This window comes from Bombus fervidus, chromosome 1 (genome assembly GCF_041682495.2).
Source record: "Bombus fervidus isolate BK054 chromosome 1, iyBomFerv1, whole genome shotgun sequence".
Classification (NCBI taxonomy): domain Eukaryota; kingdom Metazoa; phylum Arthropoda; class Insecta; order Hymenoptera; family Apidae; genus Bombus; species Bombus fervidus.
Window position 1 is genome coordinate 7,032,535 of NC_091517.1, and position 13,899 is coordinate 7,046,433.

General features: G+C 29.1%; 2 protein-coding genes across 2 annotated transcripts in view; one reads left to right on the forward strand and one right to left on the reverse strand.

The window, feature by feature from the left end:
• Fws (Conserved oligomeric Golgi complex subunit 5 four way stop) overlaps positions 1-13,899 on the forward strand; it is a 221,738-nt gene that overhangs the window by 123,484 nt on the left and 84,355 nt on the right. The window lies entirely within an intron of this gene.
• Snf4agamma (SNF4/AMP-activated protein kinase gamma subunit) overlaps positions 1-13,899 on the reverse strand; it is a 132,019-nt gene that overhangs the window by 70,626 nt on the left and 47,494 nt on the right. Inside the window, exons 4-6 of the mRNA XM_072004953.1 lie at positions 7,871-7,964; positions 7,422-7,762; positions 6,561-6,776 (exon numbers count right to left, since the gene is read on the reverse strand). Of these exons, the coding sequence (XP_071861054.1) occupies positions 6,561-6,776; positions 7,422-7,762; positions 7,871-7,964 (651 nt within the window). The remainder of the gene's footprint in view (positions 1-6,560; positions 6,777-7,421; positions 7,763-7,870; positions 7,965-13,899) is intronic.

A 13,899-nucleotide genomic window follows, 5' to 3' on the forward strand; every position in this document is an offset into this window, starting at 1 on the left:
ATTGAATATTCATTGCGATGATGATTATTACAAACCATTAAAATCATTGACATTTTATATCTTAAAAAATATATTATATAATAAAATAATAAATTTTAAGTACATTTTGGAGAATCAACCGTATCCCTGATGCTTCGAGACTCTTCGAATCTAAGGAACGACTTCTTGGTTTTCCTTCTAAATAATCATCCTTTTTTCCACCTTTTATCCATCGAAAATACGACGACATATTGCACTTTCAACTTATTACGCACTAACACAGTATCACATATATAATCACATAATTTCAAATCTGACAATATGAAGTTTGTTCACTGTATTCTTATAGATGTAAAAGAAATCAGATAGATTAATTTTGTCAATTAATTTCTGAATTAAAATTATTATTTCAAACCTACATTATAAAGAGAGAAAATTAAAATATGAAAAGGTATAGAAGGCATAATAATAAGACATAGAAGTGATTTACCAAAAGGGATGTAGAAAATACTGATATTTAATTATCAAGTTCGATGAGTTGATAATTCAGCGGTGAACAATGATAACAGGTCGCCTGAACAGTATTGTTTATGGCAAAATTGTACTAGTAATGCTTTCTGTCAACCGGAAATAGAGGAACATTCCATCCATGAATAATTAAGTGTGATAAAAATGACTACGTATTTTTCAAATATTATTTAAATCTTCTCGCTAATAAAATCAGTTCATTATAGATAACGAAGTTACGAAAAGGTTTGTTCTTTACGATATCACAAAGAATACCGTAGACTGAATATGATAACAACTAAACGTTAAAATGCAATAGCTTTACATTTGCATCGTAAATTCTCAGGTGACGCGTTTTTATCAAAACACGTTTTATGAAAATATTTACACGTTCAAAATGTTCCATGCAGTAGATGAGAATGAACTATAACGTAGTATTATATTTATCCAAATTAGATTAAACTAAATTCAATGTAGATACATATATATTATCGTAAAATCATATATAATATTTTATAGTAAAAAGATATAGTAAGTATTTTATAATAGAAATTACTGAAAATTGAAACTATTATAGATATATTATTACTATTAACTATTAACTACTATTAACATTGTGAATTTGCAGTTTTTCAATATTATTGTTATAAGTTTATCACTTAATTGTTGTAATATTACGAAACTGTAGTTCACAAAATTGTTTAAAAATTCTGGTCTGAACTTTTGAACTTACTTTTTAGAAAATAGATAATCAAACGTTACAACACGCGCAATAGGTTTAAAACACAGCTGTCATTACGATACTCACGCGAATTCCTCACTCTACTATTATCTAGTTGAATTTATTCAAATATATCTAAGGCTGATCAATTTTTGAAGTCGTACCTTAACGACTATGATATTTTTCTGTTTTAAGTAACAGTTCCTGTAACTATTTTTATTTCATACGTATAAAGTCGATCGTTTATGATACGTGATAACTCGGTCTTGCTGATCATAAATAATTTATTCTGCTGGACAAATTTACATTTTCTGGAATCAAATTACTGATAATTTATACGTGAACCTAACTCCGATCTCTAATTCCATGCATATACATATATGGAAAACCAATATTAATTCTTTAACAATTGTAAGAATTAATGTTATTTTTAATACTTTATGAACAAAATAACCCGCATTATTTTTTTACATTATTAACCACACAATGCCGCCATAAAGACATAATACTCATTTTAACTCATTTAATATCATAAACAGAAAACTGATAATAGGAGAGCCAATAAATATGTGATGCAGTTACTATATAGTAACAAAGCGAGAGATCAAATACAGAGAGTATATTCCATCTTTTTGTATGTGTCTGTATTATTCCTGTAGCATCTATTAATCTTCTAAAGTTAGAAGAGATAGCCAAGCAAGTTATCAAGTAAAACAAATCTCAATATTTTTCATATGAAACTCTTTCTTATATCTAATCAATTATTTCCACAAGTTTCGCAATCATCGATATTTTTTGTATCTACATACTTCAATCTGACTAACGATAAGTTCTCTATTTGTAACAATTATAAGTTTCCATACTTGATAGCAAAATAGTCTGTAATTAACTATTTTTTTTAACAAGTAAATAGCGTTCCGATTATAAATTACCAATGTAAGAAACATAATAAAGTAAGAAAATCATAAAAACATCGACGATCATCCGATCGAATATTTTAACGTTATGCAAATGATCGCGCCGTCTCGTTTTAACGGAAGAATCGCCATCATTTAGACAGGTTATTGTATTGTTCACTTTAAATTTGAAGACTATCGATTTAGGTTATCAAGCAAAGAAGCTCCAAATATTTCCAGAAATTGGCTAAAAATCCAATTTAGACGTGACAGGTATAATAAAGATACAATGAAAATATTCCTATCGTACTGTATACTCCATACATCAATGCAGTGTACATATTTCACAATATGCTACATATGTCTATTGTCTGGACATAAACGATTCGTAAAAATTCTAAAATCGCTAACAATCCTTAATTATAAACCACTTGCTTCTGAAATAAATTAGAACTTCTGTTTTACCGCTATAATTTAATGGGGGGATTTTAATCTGTTATTCGGAAAAGATAAGTTAATTAGTTATTCGAAATCTCTCTCTTCTTTATTTAGAGGTCACTTTTTACGTGACGTTCCATTTCTATTACAAATCAATTAAATAATAATATCCTTTGGAAGGATTAAAAATTAGAACTACCCTAATTGTAATTGATCTATTTTTATTAATTTTTAATTTCATAATTGTATGTAAAAGATTTTTGTTAATGGGATGACTCACTCGACAGGTTAAAAAATTCAACGCTTAAATATTTCGCGCTTGCCATTGAATTAACCTTAACAAAAAAATAAATAATAAAACAGTAAAGCAATTTACGATTACATTAAACTAATGTTAATAACAAACGATTTATGAAATAAAATGACTAAACGTAATGTTTGTGAAATTATATGATACTGTGATAATGGTAAAATATAATACTCTGTACTGTGTAACTTGATGGTTAAAGATAGCAAGAAAAAAGTATTTTCATAAGTTGTTGCGGCATTATATTCGAAGCGGAGATTGGCGAAAAAGTGAAGGAAGAGAGGTTGAAGAAGAGTAGCATAAAACTGCTAGCTTTCAATTTAGAAGAACTAAACAATGCAATGGCGAGAAGCTTTGTCAATGAACTCGAGACATCCTTCACGACCGTAAGTAACCATTCAGCGTCTTTTATGTCGCAATTAAGAAGACTGTGACTATACGATATTTTTTATTCAATAAGTTGAACGAATATAAATATACTTATGACCTTAGAAAGACTTACTAGAAAGACTTAAAAACTACTATTTTCCTAAAAAAAAAAATATTCCGGAATGTTTAAGGTTTAGAATATCAAAAGTCATTGTAGATCTGAAATAATCACTAGAAGCAACATTTCTTTAGTCGGAAAATATTCTTTGATCTTAGGAAAAGAACTGTGACGAGCTGTTTAGAAGAAGAGACTAATTTTTTATAACTAAATATTGGAACGTGACTCCAACTTGCTTTCATAATTTTATTAGTAATCACAATTTTCTTATTTTATTTAATAGTTCATCAATCCATAAAAAAAGTAAGTTCTCCACACACACATATGCACACTATAATAGTACTACGATGTACATATGTATGAAAATACTGATTACTATGAGATAAGATATCACTTACAAAATAAGCCAGACAGCAAATATAAATAATCGAGAATCACGTTACTCAAGACAAATTTTCAATTTTCTGTTACTTTACAATCACAAATCTAAAATTAAGAATAATTTTCACCACTAGAGAGTTTTCCTCCTAATAAATCAACATAAAAGAAAAACTGGTACAACAAGATAAATCTCTAATTGGAATAACAAACTGTGGCTGTGTAACACGTGAAAACGGATGTGATCACGGTTAAAGAAGTTTGATCACGATTGAAATTTCACCAGAATAACACACCGTAAATCTTCCATAAGATTGGAAATGGATCGGTTAGAAATAAACACGCGCGATTCAAATCGAAAATACGTTTTCCTAGCACCGTCAACGTTGCAAGTTCCGTAGCTCACTGAGTGAAAAACAGCGCCTTTGAATCCGTCTTTTTCCCCGCTCTCTGTGCTCATACACACACATCCACACGCTTAAGTTGCTTACATATGCACAAACATACATAGATGGATATACGCATAACTCCCACCGAAATCTCCACGTCATAGACTCTTCTGTCTATACACATGTGCATGTATGTATTTAAACCACCTGCCCAACAACTTAAATACTGCATATTGAACTGAATCGTAGCTAATAAGAAATTACAATTAACACAAATATCAACTTCGATGTAAGAGATAGTATGGCATAAATAAGGAACTTTCATTTTAGACAGTACATTACGAATTGATATTAGATATACGATGGATATTTTATATGTAAATTGTTTCAGTAAATAATTCGCGAGTAGAATACTTTTCTTGAATAGTTGTAGTACGAAATCAAATATCAGAAAATTATGTGATCTACATTTTCCTTCCTCTATTTATTAAGATAACGTAGCTCTTTTAATGAAAGATAATAAGCTAGCAGCTTTGAATGATTTTCATTCAAATAAATTGAATAAAATTATTCTCATTTTAATTAAAAATTATCTCGTCTACCCTTCTTCCTTTTTTTTAACTGATACGTTTTTCAAGCGAAATAAATTCACGGTAATATTCTTGATTGAAACAAATTAAGTTTAGTTTTTACGGGAAATCAGTGAAAGTAAATTCGATAAATATAAAATCCTAATAAATTAAATGTAATATAAAGCTTATTAATCGTTTACTGCAAAATTCACGGGAAACCAATTTTTAATATTGTAATAATTTTGTTTATTGCAAAGTTCGGAAAAGAATATGTCTTTCTGTTCAATTAAATTTGAAATGAAATATATTAATTAAACTTCCGCACTTACTTCAAAGTTTACGTATGTACCACTTCGCGTAAAATAACCTAAACCGTAAGAATCAGAAATAAGTTTCTCAGCGAAGTGAAGAAATTTGCTACGATATTGTGATCGGTAAGAGAAACGAAACTGGTTTCAGCGCTAACGAGTCATGTGACGTGCGATGATACAACATACGTTGAAAGCGAAAGAGAATTTCATTGAAAATTATCTAAAAAAGATAATTTATTTCAGGGTCATACTGCGTATACAGAGAATATTCATTTAAATTAATATATGTAATTGGGAAACGTAATCAGTGAACATACAACTATTTGTTTAACTTAATACGCAAAACGTATTAGCAGGTTTATTCCAAGAAAAGAAATAAGTTTTTTAGTTCTGATTCAAAGATTAACGTTAATTTTAGGAATGCATATAGGAGTTTTAGAAATCTACAGGATCTAAAACTGAAACAAAAACACAAAATCCTCACGGGGGAACTTAAAATAATCAGTGACGAAACACGAGTTAGTGACTTCAATGTTTGAACAGATGCTGTTTACGACTTCATTACAAGAACGATAGTTCCGTTGCTCAACCGATAGTTCCTTTTGTTTTATAGATACGAAACTTTTAGATTCTCATTGGAACATGAATATAAATAATGAATATTTAGCTTTAATATCGAAATCCAAATTCTGTTAAATAACATTTTTCATATAATAAGGAAAAATTACATAAAGTAAGTAATAAAACAACATGATTAAGGTTAGCATAATAGTAAAAAAAAAACACCATTTTTTAGCATTATAGTAAGGTGAATTGTGCAAAGAAAAGATGAATCGTCGACGTCAACACATGTGTTCTCTGCTTTCAAAGATCATCCTTTTGTTCCCTAAGATACTATTGTTAGGACGAAGCAACAGTGGTTATTTGTTGCAAAAAGTCATGCTCTGTCGAGAGCAGAAACACTGGAATAAGATGCATGATGTAATTTTGAGTTCTTTACTTATACAGTGTAGAACTCAAGGAATGACTTGAATATAACCAAAGAAGATTATCCAAACTTCTTACTTCTCTTATTCAAAGTTCGAGAAGTTTTTTGCAATGGTATATTTAATTAATAATTTAAAATTCATAACCTGAGGATTGCATAGTAAAACAAAAATGCTGTATGAAAGTTAAACAATCATTTTGTCTACCAATTGAAATGCTAGATGTATGCAAATTGTATTTAATATTCCTTATTAAAAGAATGTAAAATATATGATGATTATACTTGTTGACTCGGACGTTATATATTAATTTATTCGCATTAATTATGTAATCATATTTACGTGTGTATTGCATATACATATGCATGTATAATAGAGAATTTTATCTACAAACGAATCGGCTCGAGCATTTAATAATTACTAATCGTTAATATCATAATGCTAAAGTCGACATCTATTTTAAATTCTAGATCGGTAATTATATGCACATAGTAATCATCATTGCAAGCTGCAGCCAATATACATATATTCTTATAACGTTTTAACTTTGGAAAAGATACAAAATGTAGCATAAAATTAAATTGCTCACCGCTTTTCGTTTATCTTCAGCACTAAGAGCACTATGACTCCTATGCCTAATGAGATCCATAACTTTGCTAACAGGATTTCTGCTACTTTCTGAACCTGCTCGAGGACGTCCCATAGGTTCTTTACCTTCCTTATGATCCTTACTGTCTTTGTGATGATCCTTATCCGTACGTACGTCTGTTGACGAACTTCCATGTGAGCCTCTATGCAATGAATGCTGCAAAATATCCAGTGGTATTCAATTAATGTAATACTGTAATCTTTTTCTTGATTTTTTCAATATAAATATATGTAAATTCATTATTTATTTAAAATCAATTGGCTGTTCTAATTAACTATGTACTCTTTATATTTTCTATATGAATCTGTTATTTTCTTTAATCGTTTCCTCTTCTTTCTTGTGAAAAGCTTTCATTATAATACACTTGAATCATGAAAGCTGCAGTACTTTCTAACCGTATAATCTACATATAAATTACAGAATAAAATAATCTGTGACAAACATATAGTGGTATGCAAAAGTTTCTAACCAGATAGATTTTTCACTTTATTTTTCAAAAAAGATATCTAGAAGAAGTTCAACTACTATTAAGCAGAAGAAAACAGTATCACACATGAACAGTGTCATACAAATATATAATATTGTAATTATAAAAAATGTATCTCATGTAAAAACTTTCGCATGACACTACTTGCAAGTCTATACACTCTACTTTAAATACATCCTCTAATAATAAGTATTATACATCTAATCAATAACAAAATACAATAACATAGAAAGTCATGTGCATTTCCCAATTCCAAAAGTGATACCAAACAGCTAATTGATGTTGATCAATGGGTATCAGAACTATCATTGTACCTGCACGGCACTCTTCATATTCGCTATAATACTGGGCTTTCTTTTGCTAGCATCAGATTTACTTCTCGGTCTAAACGCATCGAATAGCGCTGGTTTTTTAGTAGGGCTAGCCGTGTCATCGACAGTGCCACCACCGCTTCTTCTGCGTTCCGCGCTATTACTACGGCTATTACTGCGGCTGGTGGAGCCTGATCGCGTGCCAGAAGCTTTTCTGCCACCTTTGCTTGAACTTGACGAACTCGAAGGTTCCGCCTGTTGCGGAAGAGGAGTCGACTTTCCAGAACCAGGAGCGCTTCCCGAGGTCGGCTTCCTGATTGTTCTCGAATGTGAGCCCCACGTTCCTATCATGATTGAAAAAACATATTCGACATGTAAATAACATCAGAGACAAATCAGGTAAGTAACTTAACCAACATATATAATTACACGATAAAATACAATCATCTCACCTGCACGTGGCCTGTGACCTTGATCGTGAGAGGCATGACCCGCTGTATCTGCATCCTCTGTTACGATTGTTGGCAAAGGTTGCGATCCAAGTTCCTGTAAAAATCAGTATAACAGTCATTATATATGTACGTACGTACATAGATATATTATAAACAATGTTCAATATTGCAATATCGAGAATTAAAATTGTAATTTCAATTACTTTTATGTTTTTATTAAATTCTCGATTATTAAAATTCGCTACTATTTTAGTTTCGATAATCGTACTTTACTACCTTAAAGTTCAGAGAATAAATGCTATCAATTTTGACTATTTTAAAGTATTCGACATACAATTTCAATCATTTTATACATTACCATCTCGATTATTGAAATATAATTTTGTTGAAATAAAATATAGTCATTTTAATTTCGATTATTAAAATTCATTGCTATTTTAATGTGGATTATTTTTAAGCTTCAGAAAACCGATATTGTTAATTTTAATTCTTTGAGAGAGTATTTAATATGTTGGAATTTCAATCACATACTTTTATTAAAATATTTTACTACTTTCATTCCAGTTTCTGGAATTGACTTTTATTTCGATTTCGACTGTTGTTGTACTTTACTATCTTAGGTTACAGAGAGCAAATACACACCGTTACACTTCACAGGGGAAAATTTATCGGTTAATAGAAAGACTAATTGGTTGACACGTTGAAAGATGAATGGAAATATAGTTGCAATGAAGTCTTATTGTCTACAAATATAAAACGACACAATAAGACGATTAGATACTGTTGTATAATCAAGAACTAGGTGATATAATGTTTTATATTTAGCTAGATTATCTTTGATGACTTTCTTGCAAAGTATCTTGCAAGAGGAAATTTTGACACGTTCACGTGTCTTTCTCAGAATAGATATGTTTCGTGATATCTGCGCAAATGTGAGCGTAAATTGCCTTATCATAAACAACAGTGAACACGTTAAATTTTTCATCCATATTAATCTTTGTTTATCGTTGCTAATTTTTTGTCATTTTCAAGTTATATTTAACAATGAATACATGGTGAAATATTTATTTAATACATTGGGATGTTTACACTAAACTCTGTCTCAATTTGACTAATCTTACTATTTCTATTTACGTTTATGTTTATTGTGTTGAATAATGAAGAACACAAATGAAATAGAACGAAAAGATAGGTGTCATTATTAAGCAGTTAGCTATTTTTGACGAGTATACTCGTCATGAAGAAATGACAATATTTTGTGTTATAACGAGCTCTGTCAGTGATAAAATTAAAAAATAAAAGAGTCATTTAATTACAACTTAGTTCTATATTATAACAGTTACAAACACTCTGTGTTTGACGAGTATACTCGTTATCGCATTTTTGCGGCACATTTTAGGCACATACTTTTCAAAGAAGTTGCAACAACTAACCGGTTAATTAATTAATTTCGCAGAAATTTAATATGATAAAGACAGAATATTTTCAACATTTTTTTGAAGTAATAAAATTTATTCTTGATGAATATCTCGTATATTGCTTGCCTTTATTACCAATGCAATAAGTATAAATATATGTAAGTAAAAGTATTTATGTACTTATAAAGTAATTTGACAATTCGAAACATAGTTAAGTGTATTACTTAGTACTTCTAGATAAATTTTGACAGAAATAAAGCTTTATATGAAAGAAATGTTTTCTAGCCCTCCGTCGTCGAATGTTTTGGTTATATTATATTTTATGATTTAAACTAATACATTTCTTTTGATCTTTTTCATTAAATAAAAAATAAATTCATATCAATGATTATTGCCAAAACATACACATTTTGTTTCAACCAGATTAATCAGACAATATCTATAATCTACATATAGGTACCATAAAAAGCCGAATGTTCTCGAGTATTAAATAATTTGTGTACTATTGGGGTTTATTTTTTCGTGTATAATTATCCTATTGCTAATTATACTACTAGAACTCTGTGTGTGTGTGTGTGAGTGCGCGCACGAGTGTATTAGCAAAATCATAAAGAACAATACAACAGCATTGAACATGTCCCGAAAGAACAGCACAATTGTGAATCTATTAAAAGAGAAAAACAAAATCTATGTTATATCCTAGATTTGGATAGCCAGCTGTCCCTTTAATTTTCCGACTATTTTACTACGATGGAAAAGGTAAGTACATGGAAACAATCTCAAGGTTTAATATCGCAATAAACTGAAAATCTTAGATTGCTTTTAATTTAAAGACTCGATTTGTATATATTTCTTTACTTTCTTTTATCGAATAATACTATTTTGACATAGAAAGATAGATACATGCCAAACGTAAATATCTGCTAGTATGTATATTCAAATCAAAAAGTGAACTTTGAGATTTTAACGTTACAATCAAATTTTAATAATTTAAATAATAACAGCAAAGCAACAGAAGATTTGTTTAATCCCATGAGATATGTATTTTTTTATAATTTAATTGCTAAAAAACGGTTTTTTAGCGGTTTTAATTTCAATGTGGAAAAAAGTATTCACGTTTCGTTTAAAGTAACAAAAATGGAAGACGACGTACTTTATTGGTAAAATTGAAAATGTATTTTTAACAATTTATTATCCTTTATCCAAATGATCTTTTCAAAGTAAATGTAACATTTCTGTATGTTAAACAGTGAGATGGATCATCGAGATAACACATTGTGTTTTATAATTCGTACACTGTTGGAATATATCCAATTATATCGATGGATCAATTAAAGTACTTTCACTGAATGATAATCAAGATCTACTGTAAATGATCTGCTACTGGTCTTACGTCTTACACCTATTCATGGAAACATTTGTAACAAAAAGTAACTTCTTTATCCTTGGCGGTTCTATATATTCTAAAAATGTCTTATATAATCAACAATTTCAATTCGATTCAACAATTTTTTTATAATACATTAAGATCATTAAGAAATTAGTATTAAATATTAAATTTATACTTGGACTAATTTCGATTTAATTTCCTATCTGCACCTCCAAAATTGCTTTAGACCATAATTCAAAATATTTATATATATTTATTTTAATATTTATTTTCATTTATTAGAAATTATTATTCTTCTGTAAGATACATTACACAGTATGATATCAATTATCGATTGTCAATAACATAAGAAATACATTATATGCTTTAATCTTAATCAATCTAAGATTCCACTTTCGTATCTATGATCATTGATTATTATCATGCGCTATTTCATTATGTACATGTATCTTATATTTTTATTTATTAACATATCGATATGCACATCGACTGTTTAATGCAAAAATTAATCAAAAGAAAATATGCAGTTTCATACTTTTATATTACATTTATTGATTTTCTAAAAAAACACACATATATAATCAACCCTTAAAAACTATCATTAAAGGAAATCATATTTATTCCGTCTTCTTTTCATCTTATTATTTAATTTTTACTTCACAATTTGTCCAGCTGGACATTCGGTAAATTTTTCTAGCTATTATTCTGTCATGAGTGAATTTTCACAGCAATATATTTTTAGTATCGATAAACTGCAATAAACGCACTTAAATGCCTCATAATTATTCAATATGAAGTGAAAAGTGGAGAACATACTTTCCAACTTAATATTTAAGTATTATGCAAATAACGTTATAAATATAATAATATAAAACAAAATTCACAATTTGTACAATTTCATTCATGATGGTCTTTAAGGATTCATTGTATATCATTATTATTCAAATTAATTCTGTTTCGTACCCTTTTCGCACAATCTGGCACTAGATCACTAAACAAGCTCTCAGTAGCTTCTTGAAGTATTCGTAAAACAAAAATTTTGGGGATCATACATATTATGATGCGCGCGCGCGCGTATGTGTATGCATGTGTGTAAAATATAAACTTATATAATATAATACAAGTTTAATCAAATATATTATTTTCCTGCACCATAGATACGTTTTTCGCGCATTTTTCATCAAATCATGACATCTATAGTGAACAGAATTTTTATATACATATGTATATATAATATATCTGTTCTTTCTAACGATTCACAGTGAATGGAATGATACTGTACTGATTCGTAGAGAAGCACAGACATGAAGAAACCATAGAAATTCAATCGATCGTTGTCATAGGCCGATTGTATTCACGCTCGTGGACATAAATTTTAATCCTATCTTCATATGATCCGCGTTAAAAGATTTTATTTTTGTTTCAATTCCTTCATTTTTGTATCACGCAGGATTTAAATAATTTTCGTTTATTCGTATAAATATAAGTGTGCAAACTATAATTTCATATTAATTATGTATATTATATAATCAAATATCTTATTAAATATTGTTTTCTATATATTTAAAATAATAATAAGTATCTATAATATCGATCCACCATTATATGAATCTAGAATGGAATGTGGAATTGATCAACAAAGATGACAATATAACGTTGATACGAATCTTGGTTTTCTGGAATTTGGAATTTCTCAGGACTATGTAAAAAGTATTATTAAATTTTACTTTAAAAAAGGAAGAGTATATAAGTAGTTGTAATATTATACGTCCTTAACAAAAGTACATATCTACGGATACGTGGAATGCTATTTAATAGCACTTGCTTTTGAACAAAAGGTAAACATTTTGTCTGGATAGCGTAAGATTGCCTATAAGAACTGATAACAGGAAATTCTACTACATGAAATCACATTTTCCACTGTTTGACAAACAATTCACGTAACTATTATCTCGTGATGATAGACAAGAAATCTAGTGTAACAATCTCGATAAATAAGTCATAATTACGAAAATCTAATGATCGTAGAAAACATTTAGACCAAATAAAAAAAGGATGATAGAACATTTAGCAAAAGTACCACCAAAATGACGTGTAAAATAGTTTAGAAATAAAATCGATCTAAATGCAGAATTCTATTGGAACAAAACAAAAAAGAAACTTAAAAAATGTGAAAACAATAAGAATAAAACATATTTCGCGCATGAAATATCACGTAGTTTCTCGTGTAATTTGTATGTATATCCATTCGCATTTCACTACTTTCGTTGACCGAACAAAGATATTATATATCCCTAAAATCGCGAATCGTTTCGTTCAATGTTCCGAGCTCGACTGGCATTTTGAATTAACGTTCCACTGGCCTGACGTCTGATACAATACCACTGAACTATATATGTACATGATACAGTGTGTAACGAATGTTATGAAACCAGAAATAAATCTAGTTTAAAATTGGCAGAGGGCAGAAAACAGTAAGGAAAATTGAACATCTCAATGCCACGAGAATATCATATTCTTTATATTATGTAGCAAAATATTTCGATTTAAATTTTCAAAATTTTCAAAAATTGTTAACCCAGCTGCATCCTTTCAGCCGTTTTAGAGTTTATTTATAGTTACTAATTTCTTAAATTTCAAGAAAAATGTAAAGGGATTTTTAGCATAAATATTTTTTTTATACGTTAAAAGTATTTTTATATGTACATCAAAATAAGAATGGTATTAAGATTAAGACAAAAATTTAACCACAATAGATAGGACTAGTTCTTTCACTCTTCCTCAATTATCTTTCTCATTGATTCAATCCTAACATATTGCTCGAGTATTTCTTTTACAGTTTTCAGAAACATTATCCTTTCTTAACATTAGAAATATTATGAGACTCTTTTTAGATTCCGCAGGAAATTCGGTTTACTTTGTCATACATTAACAGAAATACAGGAACAATGAGATAAATTTGGCTTATGTTTTTATTGAAAACACAAAAGTCAAGGTTGATTTTATGATAAATTAAAATATTTACATGAAAGTAAATAACCAGTCGAGGACTGGGCGCTTGTAATCAGATCGTTCGATATCTAGAGGAGAGAGACGCAGTTTCTATGGAAAACGAGAACGAGTGCCAATAGCGACAATAAATAATAACCACGTCAGTTATTCTTTGGAAAAACAAAAAATCTCTTGGTCAGTTTAAAAATTTTCCAGAAATGTATCAGATA